At 37.8% G+C, this 20400-nt stretch overlaps 1 protein-coding gene across 20 annotated transcripts in view; it reads right to left on the reverse strand.

The window, feature by feature from the left end:
* Positions 1-17340: 17340 nt before the first annotated feature.
* Positions 17341-20400, reverse strand: part of KIF21A (kinesin family member 21A) — a 147223-nt gene continuing 144163 nt past the window's right edge. For all 20 annotated transcript variants that reach the window (XM_038577264.1, XM_038577259.1, XM_038577255.1 and 17 more), the window contains one exon: positions 17341-18591. In XM_038577264.1, the coding sequence (XP_038433192.1) occupies positions 18498-18591 (94 nt within the window). In that variant the 3' untranslated portion in view covers positions 17341-18497. The remainder of the gene's footprint in view (positions 18592-20400) is intronic.

The raw sequence follows: 20400 nt of genomic DNA on the forward strand, positions 1-20400 counted from the left end.
GTGAAAATGGATTCCCTTTTGCTCTTCCCTAATTGCCACCACTGTTATTTCTACATATCCATCACCTTCTGCCTGGACTGCTGGAGTGGATGTGGTGCATTACGGGAACAGATATACTTCTCATCCATCTCCTCTACTTTCAGAGTGACATTTCTAGACACCAGTTAGATCCTGTCACTCTTTGGCATACAACTTTTTTTGGCTCTTTCACTAGGCATGATAAAATTCTTGTTTCCCCTGCATGACATGCAAAAGCCCTCAGGTTCTGTAAAAGCTTGATTCAGTTCAAGCAAGTAAATTTAATCATTAATAAATCATCAGGATATCATTTGATTGTATCACAATTATACTTACACTTTACTGTTTAATTGTAACTATCACACAACCCTCAGATGGGTAAACTAATTGTATTCATAAAATTACTATTACTCTAAAAAGGAACTGTTAAGAATCAGAATATCTTTGAGCATTCGACATCAAATACTTATACTATTTCTACTACTAATAATAATGATGATGAACTTTGCTCTCTCAGTTTCCTAAATACATGGGAACATCATGCATTTATACTGACATACCATTGCATACATATGTGCTCGTTACTAAATAGGTAAATTCAGTTTTTCATCCTTTAGGTAATCAGCCTTTGGCAGTGAGGTATATTGCAATAATTGAAAAGTAGATCAAGAAAAGTTTACTAGGGATCCCTGGGTGGCGCAGCGGTTTGGCACCTGCCTTTGGCCCAGGGCGCGATCCTGGAGACCCGGGATCAAATCCCACATCGGGCTCCCGGTGCATGGAGCCTGCTTCTCCCTCTGCCTGTGTCTCTGCCTCTCTCTCTTTCTCTCTCTGTGACTATCATAAATAAATAAAAATTAAAAAAAAAAAGAAAAGTTTACTAGCATTCTCTCCCTTGGGGGAAAAATATACGCAGGCAGAAAATGCAGCTGTTTTTCTTCATCCACAATGGGATTAGTTCTCTGATGTCTCTATTCCTAAAATAACTTTTTCAGCAAATCATATAATTTCCACTTTCTATGATACAATTAAATCTAGATTTCAGTTACAAAGAAGAAAAAATGGAAATAGGGAAGAAGGAAGAAAATTTACATGCCAAATTAATTGACTTGGAAATACAAAGCCACCCATTTAATTAAAAGACAAAACAAATGTATTGAACACACACTTTGTCACTCTGCACAACCACCTGTGAGGTAGGGGCCTGATAGTCTCCATACGGTGGTACAGATACATTGACTAATTGTCCCAGTGGCCCAGGTCAGACTGAATTCCCTCTAATCCCATTGCTTGCCTCATTCAGAAAAAGTAGGAAACTTCATCTCTCATCTTTTTAGGTTAGTTTGTGAAAAAAAATTCATAAAATACAAATTCCCATTTCTGGGCTGATAAGTGAGGAATCTACTCCTGGAGGGGTTAATTCAAGATCACCACTACTTTTAATTGTGCTGTCTCCATACCAGGGCCACTACTTGGATGTGTTGAGCACTTGAAATATGGCAAGTGCAACTGAGGAACTGAATTTTTTTTTTAGTTAATTTAAATTTAAACTGAAAAACGGGGCACGCCTGGGTGGCTCAGAGGTTGAGCGTCTGCCTTAGGCTCAGGTCGTGATCCCAGGGTCCTGGTATCAAGTCCCAAATCAGGCTCCCCGTGAGGAGCCTGCTTCTTCCTCTGCATATGTCTCTGCCTCTCCGTGTGTGTTTCTCATGAACAAATAAATAAAATCTCTTTAAAAATTAAATAAATATAAAATAAACTGAAAAACAGATTCTGAATTAAATGGAAAACCTTTAAGTATGTTTGGAACCACTTGGATATGTGAATTTTCTTTTTCAACTCTAAGTTTTATGAAATCTAAATGCAGATATTTCCAATGAAGATTTCAAATCTGAATTGAGTAGTATAAATATTTGCCAGATTTTTTAAATAGCATAAAAAAGAAATGCAATATACCTCCTTAATTTACATAATGATTACACACCAAAATAATATTTTTGGATACAGTATGCTAAATGAAGTACATTATTAAACTTAATCTAACCTATTTCTTCTTACTTTTTTAACGTGGCTACTAGAAAAATCTTTAATTACACATGTGGCCCACCTCATATTTCTATCATACAGCATTGGCTTAGAAGAATCTCCAGAAGATGAATGAGTCAAACCAGACCTCTCTCATACTTTACCTACTTCCTCACCTGACCCCATTCCAGCAGGACTTAACATACAGAGATCAAATCTGTATAACTGGCCTCAGTTTCCCATCAGCATCACAGAGTTCTCCTGAGGCATGTTTACACACACAGTTAATGTTATTATTGAGTATAAGTAGCAGGGCTACCAGAGTAAGATGCGTCAAGTAAAATAACTGGCTCTGAGGAAGGATCTCTTGCCATGTTTTCCTACAGATACAACAATCATCCTAGGGGCAGGATTTAATAGGTGAATACTTGGTATTCTCAAATGTTAATATAAATAAGATAATATACAAGCCCAAAATTAATAATAAAGTTTTTCCTATATACAGAGATGCCATTTTATCACTCTACTCATTTTGGGTCACAATCTTTATTCAGCAACAAAACAGCAGCATTCTTCACTGTCTTTAAAAACAGAAAAACTATGAAATGGATATAATTGGTAGATTTTCCCAAGGAGTATTTCATTTTGATTAAAAGAAAATTGATAGGAATATATATTTCCATGCTAGATAACTCTCAAGGGTATCAAATTTCACAGGTGAATGTCAAGTACATTTTCTGGATAATGTTAATCAAATTATGTCACTGGTAATTTCCTTGCATACTGACATTTTAATATTTTGATGACTTCATAAATCAAAGTTTCATTGCTTCAGATACTGAATAGGTTCCTTGTTAGAGAAGATGAGACTGTAAATTAACAAACTATTTTTAAAGTGTGGTTTAATGAGAGTTATTTTCATTACTACCCAGTGGCATAGATATCACATGACTTTGCATTAATATCTTATTGTATTATAGTGGGAATTATGGTGGGAAATCTCATAAAAGCAGGTGGTCTTAATAAAACAAACAAACAAACAAAAAAAAAGCAGGTGGTCTTAACTCAATTCCCACAGATATGGAGGTCATGATCTCAGCCTTGGGTGGCTAAGTCTCTAAGCCAGACATCTGAGAATCCTCATTTCCCTAGATCTATCGTCACTAAGTTCTCTGATTAGGTGTCTGCTTCTCCCAGGTAATCTGATTGCTATCTGTGGTTCTATCTACAGTATCCTCTAGCCAGAGTTCAACAAAATTTCTGATCAGGACCTACTATAAGAAATACCTTTCACATATCACCTCTACCCATGCATACACATACATAATACTTTATTTTTTAATTACCTTTATTAAGAAAGATGCCCTCTGATAATTTCTACTATTATATGTTATCCAGTTTCTTTTAAAAAAATAAATTATTTTCAAGCCACTGAAATGACTTTAGAACCCACTAATTGTTAGAACCCACTGTTTGAAAACCCCAACTCTAATTTCTGTTGAACTACCCCAATAGCTAAGAGAACTTTTGAACATAGAAGTAAGAGGGCTCTCCAAAGAATACTATTTAAAAATAACTTTCTCACTATTTTGATACTATTACTAATCTTTTCAATCAGTTAAAAACAAAAATTGACATTATAATCTCATGATAGGACATGTATTTTTCAGATATATTTGAAAATTTAAATGAGTTCTTCCTTAAACTGCAAAAAAAAAGAAAAAAGAAAGAAAGAAATCATATTAAAGGCTGGAAAGGAAAGACTGCAAACCTATATAACTTTTATTAAAAGTGTTCACTAAGGATTTTTAGTGTTCCTGTATAGTATGAACTAAATATTAAAGACACTACTTTAGAAATCTATCACTCTCATTTGGATCATATTAAATAAAATGATTAGATTTGAATATCTATATGAACTTTAAAAGCCCAATAGTATGGGATAGCTGGGTAGCTCAGCGGTTGAGCATCTACCTTTGGCTCAGAGCATGATCCTGGCCCAGGGATCAAGTCCCACATCGGGCTCCCTGTGAGGAGCCTGCTTCTCCTCTGTCTATGTCTGTTTCTCTTTGTGTCTCTCGGCAACAAATAAATAAATAGCATATAAGTGAAATAAGGCTTTCAGAGAAAGACAAACACCATATGATTTAACTCATATGTGGAATTTAAGAAACAAATAAACAAAAGAAGAAAGAGAAATAGAGAAAAACAAACCAAGAAACAGTCTCTTAACAAAGGAGAACTCATTGTTACCAGAGGGGAAGTGGGGAGGATGGGTAAAATAGGTGATGGGGATTAAGAGTACACTTCCCTGATGAGCACTGAGGAATGTATAGAATTGTTCAATCACTATATTTTACACCTGAATTTAATATAGAACTGTATGTTAACTGTACTGGAATTAAATTTTAAAACAGTAAAAATTTTAAAACCCAATAGTATAATAAACTCATTAAAACCAGTATTCAAAACACTGGCCAATATTGGAAGGAAGGTTTAATAATTTTGAGGCCAAAGCACAATATGATTATCATTACATAAGATTTTGCATCTAATTTAGACTTTGTAACCACTTTGGAAGGAAGTCCAATTACTTTTTTATAGCATTAATAACTACATACTGTAGTTGAAGACTTTCAGTAAAGTAGTGCAATTATGAGGAAAGTAATAAAATCAATTGAAAATACCAACTGCAACCTGTTCTGCTACAGTTTATACTCCTTAAATGCGCATTATCTCGTATCAGGTGGACCATGGAGAACAGTGACAGTGTAACAAGGAAGTGGTGTTGGTCCACACATATATTTTACAATTGATTTCCCACAATGAAAGACAGACTTTAGCAATACATGAAGACTTAAGATAAAAACTGCACACTCTTCAACAGGCCTTCCTTTGGTTTGTAAATAGTGGCTGATTCACTGGCTTCAAGAATTGGAGCCCTTTTCACTGGCTATGCTTCCACTGGAGGCATAAAATATGTTACCAGGACATTTTCCATGCTATTTTAAAAACTTTATGAGAAAGCTACATTGTAAATAAGTTTTTTAATTTTGATGAAATTGCTCTCTATTAAAAGCAAAATCCCTAAAGTTCACACCTCTCAAAAGAGGAGTCAAGAGCCCCAGAATATAATGTTGCAAGTGTTTGATGAAGTAGAATGCTGGAAGCAATGCTAAAAAGAGGTCTTTGGGCTTCTGTTGGTTACTAGGATTATAATTGTTTCAGTTATTGCTTTGTTACAAAACCCCATAGGTTTAGAATAGTCTGTCTCACCCTTAAGTCCTATCGTTTTCACTGTGTAATTTTGTAGAACTTCAAAAAATGCATATATGTTGGCCACTGAAACCAAAAACAGCAACAAAATAACAAACATTGGCAAGAATGTGGAGAAAAAGGAAAGCAATGTACCCTTGGTAAGGGTGTGAAATGGTGCTACCATTATGGAAAGTAGTAAGGAGGTTCTTCAAAATATTCAAAATGGTACTACCATACAATCGAACAACTCCCATTCTGGGCAGAATGGATGAAGCAAACACAACAAAAACACTAATCTGAAAAGATACACGTTTACCCTCTGTTCACTGCAATGTTATTTACAATAGCCAAGATATGAAAGCAACTTAAGTGTCCACTGATAAATGAATGGATAAAGAAGATGTGGGACACACACACACACACACACACACACACACACACACACAGAGTTGACTATTACTCAGCCATTAAAAAGACTGATACTGGCGATCCCTGGGTGGCTCAGCAGTTTAGCGCCTGCTAAAACTTCGGCCTGGAGTCCTAGGATCGAGTCCCACGTGGGGCTCCTTGCATGGAGCCTCCTTCTCCCTCTGCCTGTGTCTCTGCCTCTCTCTCTCTCTCTCTCTCTCTGGGTCTCTCATTAATAAATAAATAAAATCTTTAAAAAATATATTAAAAAAATAAAGACAAATACAGTAAGATTTCACTTATATGTGGAATCTAAACAACAAAACAAAACAGACACAGACTTAAATACAGAGAATAAATCAGTGGCTCCAAGACGGGAGGGAGGTAGAGGGATGGGTGAAATAAGTGAAGGGGATCAAGAGGTCCAAATTTCCAGTTATAAAATAAAGATGTCATGAGGATGTAACCTACAGTATAGGGAATATAGTCAATAATACTATAGTAACTATATATGGTGACAGATGGTAACTAGACATGATCATTTCATAAGATATGAAATAGGAGAAATCACTATGTTGTACACTTGAAGCTAATATAATATTGTATGTCAACTATACTCCAATAAAAAGTATTTTATAGAATTGACATTTGTAAGTATGTACATTTTTAGGCAAAATTACATGAATTTATGTTGTTAAAATTACATATTGATTTTTTATAAAATTTAGTTACTTGTGTATTTTTAATCTTTCAGTCCTTAAATATCTACCATATAACCTCTCTATATCACCTTTTTCCCCTCCAATCCATCTTCTATTCCCATTGCTTAGCAAGGATATGATCTCTAAAACTGTTTTTAATTCTATTCATTTATTTGAGAGAGAGCGCATGAGCACAAGTAGGGCGGTACAAGGGGAGAGGAAGAAGCAGAGTCCCCGCTGAGCAGGGAGCCCCATGTGAGGCTTGATACCAGGACCGACCTGAGTTAGAGGCAGATGCTTAACCGACTGAGCCACCTAGATGCCCCTGATCTCCAAAACTTTTAAAGAATTTCAGACTGAATATATACTTCATCATATGATGGGACTTGCATATAACAGTTATGTTGTCTGTACTATTTCATCATTAGCCATTCCATTTTATAACATAAGAAACTATTTTGGTACTAATCAATAGCACACAAGTCATCTGTGAAAATATTATTGCTTCTTCACGGTCACTGTAAAGTCCATTAATAGCATTGTTAAAATGATATTCACTGATTTGTGGAAATTTCACTAAAATCCTTGATGATTAATTATTGACAATGCATCTAGCACCATTTTTCTTAATGTACATGCCCTCATCCCATTGCCAGTCTTGCTTCATGGTTCTTGTGTTGTGCAAGCTATGAGTTTGACAAAGAAAACACTTTTTTTCATAAAATAACTTTTAAAGATTTCACATGTTGACAACTCTTTTTATATCCATTGTCAGTAATGTTAAAATAACATTTCCTTTCTGACTTTTTAATTTCTTATGAATATTTCATGAGCAAACAGGAAAACAACTTTCTCAGGATCCTTTCATCCTGTGGCAATCATTGTCTTAATTTTTGACATCTTCATCATATCCTTAATGCTTATCAAAACCAACTAAACTTAATGGAATAGAAGAAATTAATTCATTTGAAGTTCTTCCCATCATTGCACTAATAACTTCTAATATAGAGGATAAGGTTTTTTTTCTTTACTGTTTGGCTTAGCACATTTTGAAACCATTTATGCAATTCTTTGGAAATATTAATTTTTTCCTTCTCATATTTTTAAACATTTCAATGACAGAAGTACAGTTTTTAAACCTCCCCTTTACACTTAAGAAGTATGAAATACCTGACTTTATCAGCATAGTTCTTTGCAAAACATTCAATTAATCTTCATGTTTTCATTACTTCAATAAAAAAAAATCTCATTGGCTGATTAGGCTAACATGGCTAACTGGTCATTTGTGAGCAAAGCTATGAAGCCCAATTTCAAATATTCAGTTGAATATTATCAACCTTTTCCCTCATTTTTTGATATTTTAAATCTGCCCTCTTATAAAACTACCTGCTGGACACGACTTTCGGTTTCCTGCCGGTATCTCAGTCTCTAACATCCAAAAGAAAACTCATACTCTTGCTCCCAAAATGAGCTCATTCTTTCATTCAACAAATATTTATTGATCTCTAGGTATGTGGCAGACACTGGGTTAAATCTGGAAGATACAGGGTGAACAAGATCAGAGAGATCTTTCTTTCAAAAAGTTCGAAGTTAAGAAGGGAAGTCACACAAGTCAAATAAACAGTAATTACAAACTCACATAAGTTATGTGAGGAAAGGGGTACAGCTCCTGCTGTAAAGGAATTTGTTCTGCATTTAGGAATCATGACTTCCTAATGAATTCAAGGATGAAATAAACTTTGGTGGATGAACTGGAATTAATTGAGCAAATGGAGGACACCCTAAGGAAAGGTTTGGTGCATGGTTGAACAAAGATCAATGTTCATGGAAGCCTAGTCACAAGAGAGCCCCAAATCCCTTGGTCTTTGTCCAGAGAATCATGGAAATCTTAACGATTCTAAGCAGAATTTGACTAAAGTAAAATTTATTTGGAAAACATCACTCTGGAGAGCAATTTGGAGGGCTGGTCAGAGTGGAGAAGAAACCAAAGAGCAGGATATGGCATAAACCTAGGTCAGAGAGATGATGGTGCGTAGTATCAGCAGAGATGGAGGAAAGTTGAGGTATGAGGGATTGGGTGCAAGAGCAGATATGGCACACAAGGGAGGAGTTTCTACTTGACCTACTCCTCAAATTCCTTCAAACTGCCTCTTAATTAACTGCATGTATGGAGATATCTCTCCTGGGTAATGCTCTTTCAATTAGGGTGTTTTCAAAAGCTGGAAAAGAAACCCCTGCTCAGACACATTTGTCAATAAGAGTATTTATCATCTCACACAATGCAGAGTGCCAGGTTTTGGTGGGCCTGATGTCAGCGTGCTCTGACGTTCATAACCCTGTCATCTACCAAAGCTGGATTTCCCAGGGTCAGAGATGGCTTCTAGCAGCAGGTGAAGTTACATGCTTGCTAAATCGCACCAGCAGGAGTGTGCAGTGAGCTTCTGCAGGCGTGTCATATTAATCCTTCCCCTCACAGACCCAGGAACTAGGTCATCAATCCTTACCTAGATCAATAACCATTGCTAGAAGAACGCTAGGTTTTGATTGGTCTAACCTAGGCTCCTGAGCCGCTACAAAAAATAGAATCAACTTAGACCAGTGCTTCTCAAAGTGTGGGCTTTTATCCTCAACATCAGTATCTTAGGTGAGCTTGTTAGAAATGCAAATTCTTTTTTTTTTTTTTAGATTTTATTTATTTATTCTTGAGAGACAGAGAGAGAGACAGACACAGGCAGAGGGAGAAGCAGGCTCCATGCAGGGAGCCTGACGTGGGACTCGATCCCGGGACTCCAGGATCACACCCTAGGCCGAAGGCAGGTGCTAAACCACTGAGCCACCCAGGCTGCCCAATGCAAATTCTTTTGCATCAGAAACTCTGGGGATGTGATCTGGCAATCTGAGCCCTAACAAGCCTTCCAGGTGATTCTGATTGGCACACGCTACAGAAGCAGCATCAGCTCAGACTAATCAGAACAAGTCATGAGGTTTCCTTGAATCACATGGACTATGCAGGGTAATATGAACTCCTTAGTTTGAAAAAAATACGTGTGTTCATGTCTTAAAGTCTGCCCAGTTTGAGATAACCTCTTCTCTCTAAGTTAGGTTGTACTTAATTTTTTTTTTTTAATTTAAGAAGACATACTCTTCAGGACACTAAGAGAAACTAGACAAATCATTTTCAAGTGCCCATTATTCCTTATCAAATGCAATGCACAACAATTTCTGGATATTATACGTTTTTTTCTACCTGAAAGTAGAAATCTTTAATTATCAAATGACCTCTCATGATGTTATTGTTCACACAGTGTTGGGGGCAGTTGGCTATTTCTTACCCTACCCTATTGTCAGCCCCTACATGGACCAGACACAGAGAGTGTCTCCCCCTTTTCGTAAGGCAGAAATGACATGCTCAAGGAGAAATCCAGTTGCGGTTTTTGGCTTACGTGGGATACAAAAGGACAAAATTTTCCTGACCTATTTATGGAAAACTGAACCTTAACTACTGCAAACAAGTAACAATACTAAATAAAGGCACTGAGGCAAAAGATTGTAAATGTATTTATTCTCAATCTAAGCAGCTAGTCATCTAGGGAAGGACATAGTGATCTTGACATGCTTTGCTTAAAGAAAACAGTCAAAACATATTAATAATCCATGAAGCATAAAAACATTTATTATTGAAGGACCTGGAATCTCGGATCTCTTTTGGAGATTTTTCTGTGAGTCTCTCATTGGAATACAAAATAGATAAAGCTACCTTAATCAGGGAGATGTTTAAAGTGAATTTGACAGGAAAAGGCAAATGGTCTATAGTTATTTGTTCTCTATTATTGACATCTATGTCAATTCCAGGAAGTAGAAACTCAGTTTCTAAGAGATCATCATTTGTTTTGGGCTATGATCTACTTTATAAGTGGGGGTTCTTGGCTGCAAATCATCGCAATCAACTCTGCTAGTTCAAACAGAAAAGGAATATACTGGAGGTTATTAGGTAATGTGTACAATTTCCAGAGGAGTCAGAAAAAGTTTGGAGGCTATGCAACCAGGAACAACGTCCAGAATCATACCACAACTGGTTGCTTCTTTCCCTAGTTAGCACAAACCCCGTGGCTTATGTCATCAATACTGACACTCAAACTTCTTCCACTGCTTCCATAGAAAATGGCATTTGCTCCCACTACCCCCATCACAGGGATTTAGTGAGGTCCCAACTCTTTCGGGTCACTAGCTTCCAATTCAAAGTCTGTTGCCAGTGGCTCTAATGGGCCAAGTCTAAGTCACATACCACCCTGGCCACAGAGGGAGGTAAGGAAAATGAGTAACCAGTATCTAAAGTGAGAAGTAATTCATAAGAGGAGAATACCCTAACACAGAAAATTGTTCAAGGGACCAAGAAATCCAAAAGAATGGTGAATACCCACTAGATTCAGGATTGGAAAATGAGTAACCAGTATCTAAAGTGAGAAGGAATTCATAAGAGGGGACTACCCTAACACAGAAAATTGTTCATAGGGCCAAGAAATCCAAAAGAATGGTGAATACCCATTAGATTCAGGATTAGGATGCTTTATATGTTTACACTCTGCTTTCATTTTACTTTTTGCCATCAGTTATGGGTGGAAGAGGCAAATAAGTATAGCAAACACACACTCTCCAAGTGCACATTTGTAGACTTAGACATCTTAGTGGATGGAAATGACAGAAACCAAGCACCATGACAGTGCTGTGCCCAATGCTGCCAGGCTACCCCACTAGAACCAGGACAACATAAGAAAATCTCTATAATAGCAAAATCCTTCAGAGAAATTTCAATTATTCATAAAATAAGTTATTAGTCTTAGAGAATGTATTAATAAATCATCTGTCCAAATCTTTTCATTAAATAAGTTGACTATTTTTTATCAGATTTTTTTATTTTTAAAAAGGCATATGTGACAGAAAACACTGTGGCACTTAAATTTGGAATTTTTAATGAATAATTACATGAAGCCAGAGTTTCCTGAGCAATCAATATTTTTAAGGGAAGAAATTAATTTTTTCGTTTTTAGAGAAAGAGAGTAGGAGGAGAGGGGCAGAGGAAGAAGGAGAGGGAATCTTAAGCAAGCTCCACACTCAGCATGGAGCCCAATATGAGGCTAGGTCTCATGACCCTGAGATCATGACCTGAGCCAAAATCAAGAGCCAGAAATTTAGTTGACTGAGCCACATGGTTGCCCCAGAAATTCATTATTTTTAAATTGATCTTACTTAATAAGGAATATGTTAACCTTAGGCAATGGAGATCAAACAGTTGATCACCCGGACTATTACTAGGCCACAGATAACCCTTTCTCAAATTAGAAAAAAGTTCTTCCTAAATATACTTTTTACTTCCATATGCTGAAAATTATCATAGTATTCTTATATCCTTAAGAACAAAATGCCATCTACCCTAAGTTTGTAACAAATATATAAATTTATAATGTCTAAAAGTGAACGTTATCTTTTTGGGTTGTGCAGTGCACAACGTGCACAACCATGCATGAGGGCCTGGTAGCAACCCATCTCTGCAGAAAATCTTTTCTAGAGCATACTTTGTTAAATCATTAACTACATGAATATTTATGCCATACAGAGAGACTGCTTTAACAAAAGATCTTAAAATTCAGTGGCTCAAAAAAAAAATTATCTTTTCCCTACGTAACCATCTTAATTAAGCAGGGATTGGCAAATCATAATCTTTGAGCCAAATTCAGTGCCCAGTCTGTTTTGTACTGGTTCTCAAGTTAGGAAAGGTTCTTATAAGTTTAAATGGTTGTTAAAAAAAAAAAAAAAAAAAGAATGTGTGACAGGGACAATATGTGGCCTGAAAAGCCTGAAATATTATTATTTCTTTACTAAAAAACAATTTGCCAACCCCTGACCTAAAGGTTGACCCAAGACAGGAGCAAAGCTCTGTGCCACAAGGCCATCAAGGATGCGCGGTTCACTCTATCATATTGTTCTGCCATCACTCAGCCAGGACGTTATCTTCATCTGCACAATCAGGGTTGGCTCATCACCACCACTTCCACATCCCAGTCGGTGGAAACGGAAAAGACAAAATGAAGGCCAAGCATTTCTATTTTTTAAAAAAGTTAGAGCAGTACACCACTTCCCCTTAAATCACAGCACACTGTCATGGGTAACTGCAAGACCAGGTGGGAAGTATAATCTCTGGCTGGGCAGCCCTGAGCTCAGCTGAAAGCCTCAAGTTTTTATGACTAAGAGGGGAGTGACTGGTACTAGGAGAACTTAGAAATCTGTGCCACATATACTACAGCGTCCTCCTGCTTTCCTTAGTTGATGCTGAGCTGTTCCAAAAGGTTAAGACCTCCCAGCTTTCCCATACCATATATCAGGATCATTCCCAATGAGTGATTTTTTTATTGTGGGGATTCCTGTCAACAGCCAACACAGCTCTTACACACGAACACGCACCCCACAGAGATAAGCGAAGGCGAGGGAAGAAGTAAGAGAAGAAGGCCAAGGGGAAAGAAGACAGGAACAGGATGGGATAAGGCAGTCATCAGATTCGAGAAGGTAGGTATTTCAGGATCCTTCAGTTAGTGGCCAAAGAAACTGAAAATTATAACATCCTCAGCCACTTACTGTCTTCCCTGAAGCCGGTGAAGACACTCTAGTTGCCTGCCTCCAGCAGAGATTACTAAATATAAACACGAATAGTCTAATCTGAGGATAGTAAACACTAGTCAGGTTCCTGATTCCTGCAGGTGAATCCAGGTCTCACTGAAATCAGGCTTCCCATCATCCAATGCTTACTTGTTGGACATTTTTCAGTGATGGTGTTAAATGTTTACAACAGGTGAGGATGCACAAAACGGTCACTCTGATACCCACCGCTTCCGTCCTCAAGTAACACCAGGCAGGCCTGAGAGCCTAAAGAGCCTGTCTGTCTAACTGGGTTGTCAGCGACATTCGGAAGCCTGCGGATTCCCCGGAGGAAGAGCAACATCTGTGAATGCCTGCGGCCCTGGGAGGCACGCTAAATCCTCCAGGCCTGGCTGAGCCGGGACAGCTGCAGACAGCCGAGAAGGCTAAACCCTACAGACTGAGGGACAGGGAGAGGAGGGCAGTTTGCCAGGGCACCAGAGAGGGCAGACAATTTGCTGTGAACTGCAGGTTTGCCAGAGCAGAGTGCTGACGTCCCCACCAGCTGTCCGGACCACCCGGGGTCAACAGAACCCTGAGTAGGCAAAGGAAGCTAACAGCGCTCCACACCTTAGGGGAACCAAGCAAAGGAAGGAAGGAAGACAATGCAGAATAATTAAAGAGGGCTCCCCACTAAGTAAAACCACCAGACAAGCGCCGACAATAAATAATAACAATAGCACTTGATGAGGTCCCATTAAAACATAAAGCCTCTCTAGGCAACCAAAAAGTATTGTTTTCAAAGTAAAAACAATTACATAGGTTAATGAGAAAAGGGTATGTGGTCACTCTTGAGAACAGAATTACTGTCCAGAAAAAAATAAATGGAGGAAATAGCTCAAAACACAGATCACAGAGAAAAAGAGATAGTGCATCTTTTAGAACTCAGGAGCAAATACAGAAACCACTATAATTGGTCTAAGCAGAAGGGGATTTCATAAAGGGACGTGGGTGCTTAAAAATCGTGAGAAGGTGCCAGATCCCACCCCCCACCCCCCCAGAACTAGTCCACCCAGTTCCAGCCTCTGTCACAATCAGGAAGATAAGGCCCCGAACGAGGGATCTGCTGCCCCAGCTGTAGACTCCAGGAACCACCTCAGCTGGAGCCAACAAAAACGGTGCCCTGTTACCCTGCCTCTCGACACCCACAGCTAGGGCCAGATGCTGCGGTGTCACCGCTGCCACTGGACAAACAAGGGTGTCTACAGCTCTGCTGCAGAGGCACAGATTCTTCCTCACTGCACCTCAAGCCTGGGTGCATATGCTCGGTGGAATGTGGAACTCAAGCTGAAAAGGAAGTCTGAGAAATGTGGTCTTTGCTTATCCCAAATCCAACATACACAAAAACATATTAAGAGGGGCTGAAGTCATATTATCTGCCAAAAATGATGTAGTGCATATTTGTCACTACTTTTCTCTGGCAACCCTCCCCCACCACACACACCATCCTGTACTTCACAAATTCTAGGATGCACACTGTTTTTTCACAATTAAATACCTCTGAAATCAGATGCTTCTGATGCTTACTGGCTTCTTAAATTCTCATTTCAGGAACACCCAAAGGTGAAAGTAAATGCTCAATAAATGTTGTCTATTACACTTATCCACCTCATTAAAGAGGGGAGATTAATGGCAAGTGACATTTTAAAATTGGTTCAGCATCTCATTATGGTTAGAAAATAGGATGCCTCTCTTATTTCTGTATCATGATGTTCATACAGAGCAATCTGTATATTTTATATTTATGATTTGCAAATACCAACTTCTAATAATCAGTATCTGCACAGTAGTTGGCAAATCAGATCCCCAACAACACAGCAATAATACAACCTATTCTGTGGCTAAAAAAAAGAATTTGGGTCTTTTTTTTCTTTAAAGATTTCATTCATTTATTCGCGAGAGATAGAGAAAGAGAGAGAGAGAGGCAGAGACCCAGGCAGAGGGAGAAGCAGGCTCCATGCAGGGAGCCCGACGTGGGACTCCATCCTGGGGCTCCGGGATCACGCCCTGAGCCAAAGGCAGACCCCAACCACCGAGCCACCCAGGTGTCCCTAAAAAGAGAATTTGAACTGACTTTGAAGTAAGGCAGAGTCTTTGCTTAGGAAAAATTACAAACAACAGCACAGAAGGACGTGCTACATGTTGATGACTTTAAGTTTTTATAAAAGATTCCATATCAGCTGGGAAATAAATGTGGACATAATTAATATGCAAAACACTGTTATCACTCTTTAGCTAAAAAGCAACGGTTTGGATTTGAAAGAAGAAATATTATCTTCCAAGAAAAGAAGACATTATTCTCGGGGGATGTGGCATATATTTAATACATACTGAGGACTAATCCATTTCTAAATTTTAGAAGCACTATTTTAACTGTTTTAAGAGTTATTACTGGGGAACCTGGGTGGCTCAGTCAGTTACGCGTCTGACTTTTGATCTCAGCTCAGGTCTCAATCTCAGGGTAGTGAGTTCAAGCAGAGCCGTGGGCTCCACTGGATGTGGAGCCTACTAAAAACAAACAAACAAACAACAACAAAAAAAAAAACGGTAAACCTTTCTGGATGGGATCTTTAGAGATTAACAGTATTTTTTTTTTGCTGGTTGGCAAACTAGCTCCCACACAAGGATGGTAAGGAGAGGCAGAGACAAAAAGATGCAGGTCACTCCAGATTGGTAGGTGGCAGGTTTAATAAGCAAGAGGATTTACTTACCGCAAGATAAGTAGATCTCCATAACCCTCCTGCCAGAACCTTAAAAGTTTACATAGAGGCCTTACCTGGTTTCGGTCTTTAATACCATGTAGGTAGTCTCAACAACACATGACTCCCTTAAGGCTATGTCCTTGAAACAGCAAAACAGCCCTGGCTGTGGGAACATGCGCAGAACATACATGCCAAGGACCGGGGAGCAGGTGAGCAGTCTCTGATTGCCCGGATCTAGCTCTCGGGTCAACTAGGGGTCACGCCCTCTCACCGACTTCCCCCAACATCTTTCACAATGTACATCTTTAAGAGGACTGCCTCTTTTACATATTTATTTGAATTATTTTAATCAGATCAACTCTAGCTGAGCCTCCAGTATTTTAAAATGTAAAACGGACCCTGGGCTTTATGCTCTGTGCCAACAAACACAGTGTTCAGGACAGTATGACAAAACTTAACTGGACTCCAGTCAGGGTCAGATGCCTCCAATAGGTGTGAAGACACCCAGGGCTTCTCACTTCCCTGTCAGAACACTGACCAAATTATAATGTAAGTGCTGGATTTATTCTCTCTCTCCACTCAGAGGGCAAGCCTTGACTCAGTATTGTTATTTTTCTGTCCCTAGTAACTGGCCTAAGGCATGTTCAATAAACATATCAGATAAATTGTCTAACAAATGGTTGAGCAATAGTCCTGTAAAAGAAACACCCCAGGACTATTGAAATTCAAAATGGTCCTAAAAATGAAACATCTCTCAGGTCTTGTCATAGTATTTTCCTCCAGAAAAGGAGGCAAAATTACAAAATAGCTGAGTTCCCCTTTACAAGAAAATCCCTTCTTTAAAATTAGAGAAATATATATTGGGCAGCCCAGGTGGCTCAGTGGTTTAGCGCCACCTTCAGCCCAGGGCCTGATCCTGGAGACCCAGGATCAAGTCCCACGTTGGGCTCCCTGCATGGAGCCTGCTTCTCCCTCTGCCTGTGTCTCTGCCTCTCTTTCTGTGTGCGTCTCTCATGAATAAATAAATAAAATCTTTAAAAATAAAATAAAAAATAAAGAAATATATATTATATGGTGAAATATAACACACATATATAAGAGAAATATAGGTACAGTTTAACTTAGGACTCAGGTCGAGAACTAGAACATTTCTAGGACCCCAGAAGCAGCACCACACCCCATCTCTCAACTCACCTCCTGCAACACCTGCCAGTCTCCACCCTTCTATTTCTTCTTCAATAACCAGTCACTATCGTCCTAACATTTGTGGGAATAACTTTTGTTTCATTATCTATGTTCAAATGCCTAAGTTATATAGTTTTAATTCCTTACATAGTGAGTTTCCTTGGTTCATCAAGATTACATTATAATTCAAACTTTTCAAGAATATTTCATGTCTAGTGAGCAAAAACAGGAATGCTTATGAAGTACTGGAAACAACAACAAAAAAATGCCATTCCTTATATCACACACAGACAAAACAAAGTTTTACAAACACTATTTTCATACAATTAGAAAAAGAACAGGAGAATGAAAACAATTCAGAGCAACACGTTTATTGAAGCCCTCACTAAGCTTTCATTTACAAGCAAATATACTCAGGGGGAAAAAAATCACAAGACAATATTTTCAAATGTTATACCATCTACATAAAAATTAAACTTGCAGAATTTACAAATTAATATTCTGAGCAGACAGATAAATTATACATCCTTTTGCAAAATCCAATCTACAGCATTTAAAAATTCATACAGTTACAATGTAGGACAATCTCTCTTTACAATCTACTTATTTACATAGCTTTTCCCACTTCAGATGATATAGTTCTCATCATAACTACCTAGGTTTGCAAACATAGTATATTTAAAATATATTTAGCAGCATATAAAAAAATTAGATAAAAGGGGAAGGAAATACTACTTTTAAATAAAAATGAAATCAAAAGGTGGTAATAGAAATAACTCCATAGGAAAATAGATCAAAATAGACTTCTGTTAGGACCTCAAAAACGTTTCCCATCACAGAATGTATGCACAGCACTAATAAAACAATTTAACAGCATTTTAGTCCTGAGCACAGAATATAGCACAGCTGCAAAACTTTGGTCAATACAAGTAAACATCAATATTTAACACAAACTGTTTAATGTTCTTTGTTAGTAGATGAAGGTCAATTCCATCTTATGAAAAATCATCAATAATATTCTCCTTATTTTTTTCGCATTTTATTAAAAGGGCTTTGAAATTTGGGAACTTTCTATAGACTCATACAAATACCAGACAAAGGGACCACAAACTGACTAACATCTCCAACGTGTTTAAATATACAAATCATCTGAACAGATTATATGACGAGTAACCAATACGTTGTATCCCAGGTGTCACAAAAGGAGATATATAATTCAAATACTTTTAATTTTAAGGTGTTTTTTAGCTAGGCACAAAAATCCAGCCACAAAATAAGTGTGAATCAAGCAGTATACCAATGAAAGGATATATATGTATTGGCAGAATTAAGCACACAGGCTAGTATATAATTTTATTAGAATATCATTTATATTCAGCAGTTGGATTCAGATATATTTTCCAGTTAATCCCATTCATAAGTTTTTGCCTAATAAATACAGAGCAACAACTCATAACGAAAATACAGAGTATTATCACAGTATTCAGTTCATGACTATCTTCATTCATGTTTAATTACTGGCAATATCCTCCCCCAGATCTCCTATGTCAGAGATCTGGCCATCTTGCAAATTGCGAGCCTTCCAAATTCTCACAGTTCGATCACTACAAAACAAATTAAAAATGAACATGTGAAAAGAGGCAGAAAGATAAATAGTTCTTAGGATTATTTATTGTGAAAACATTTTCTGAAGAGGACTTCAATAGACATGAGCAAAAATATACATTGTCCCATAAGCATATCAAGCAGATACCCATTATAATGATATTAAGAATAGTTCATATTGTCAAGAGCTTACTGACTGTATGGCAGGTATTGTTACTACGTGCCCTTCAAATATAAATACATTCACTTATCTTTAATTTATCATAAAGATAGATAATGCTATTATCCCCTTTTTACTGATGAGCAAATTGAGAGCCAGAGAGGTTAAGTAATTTGCTCAATATCACAAAGTATGTGATGGAACCAAGATTTCAAACTAGGCAGTCTGGTTCCACGGCCCCACCTCCTAATCACTACACTGAATCTGCCCTCATTATTTTTAAAAAACAACACATGAGGGCAGCCCGCTGAGGGCAGCTCAGTGGTTTAGCGCTGCCTTCAGCCCAGGCAGGGCCTGATCCTGGAATCCGGGATCGAGTCCCACGTTGGGCTCCCTGAATGGAGCCTGCTTCTCCCTCTGCCTGTCTCTCTGCCTGTCTCTTACTCTGTGTCTCTCATGAATAAATAAATAAAATCTAAAAAAAAAAAAAAAAAACACATGATACAACATTGGTCAGAGATCTTCAGGCACAGAGTAAGGTAATAGTAAGGCTTCTGAGAAGAGAGGAGAGATCAGGGGAAGGATTCCAGGGGGTTGTTGAATCTGGCCACAGTCAGGAAGAGATATGCTCAGATGAAATCAGCATTAGCCCATAGTAAAGGCAGGAGGCTACTGAGAAGTAGACTGATCCTCCACTATTATGAAACATAGAAGATTCAAAGTTCTTCCGAGAAAACTTGTTCTTGTTCACCCAGCATGGAGGTACTGGGGAGTGGTCATTAAACCATCATATTTCTTACTGTGTCTCTCATAGCTTTAAGGGAGTGGTACTTTTCTCCAATTATCTAATAAACTCAAAGCCAAAAGAAAGAGTTTCCACAGAATTTCATAGTGAAGAGGCACTTCAGAGATTATGCGGTCCATTTCCAGGAGAAAGAGAGTTTAGTTATATGTCCAATGTAACATAGTAAAGGGCAGAAGTGAGCTTACGACCTAGGCTTTCTAGTTATAATCAGTAATCTTTGTTCTCCCCTAAGAGTTAATATCACAAGCAAACAAAAAACCTCTTTTTCTATTTTTTGTATCTATATGAGATGATAGATGTTAACTTACTGTAGTAATCATTTCACAATATATAAAAGTCAAATCATTATGCTGTACACCTTAAACTTATACAATGCTGTATGTCAATTAATCTCAATAAAACTGGGGGAAAATAATCTTCTCACCAACCCACATAGCATACGTACACTGATAACAGCAAGGTGATTATGTTCATTCATCTACCTGTTCATCTACCCATTCACTCATTCAACTACCCACTCAACAAATGCTTATTGAAAACTTGCTATGTTCCAGGCACTATTCAGATGCTTGGGACAACTTAAAAACAGACAAACAGCAAAACTCTCTTCCATTGTAGATCATACATTCTAACAAGAGGAGATAGACAATAAACCATATTAAATAATTAAATCATGAAGTTTATCAGAAAGTAATACATATTATAGAAAAAGAAAAGACAGCATGGTAAAGGGGATTGGGGTGCTAGGTGATAGAAGGGGTTACAATTTTAAATAAAATGGCAAGGTTACCCTTGGTGAGAAAGAAAAACATTGGAAGAAAGTTGGGATCTCTGAAGGCAAAG

The sequence above is a fragment of the Canis lupus genome, chromosome 27, assembly GCF_011100685.1.
Source record: "Canis lupus familiaris isolate Mischka breed German Shepherd chromosome 27, alternate assembly UU_Cfam_GSD_1.0, whole genome shotgun sequence".
Classification (NCBI taxonomy): domain Eukaryota; kingdom Metazoa; phylum Chordata; class Mammalia; order Carnivora; family Canidae; genus Canis; species Canis lupus.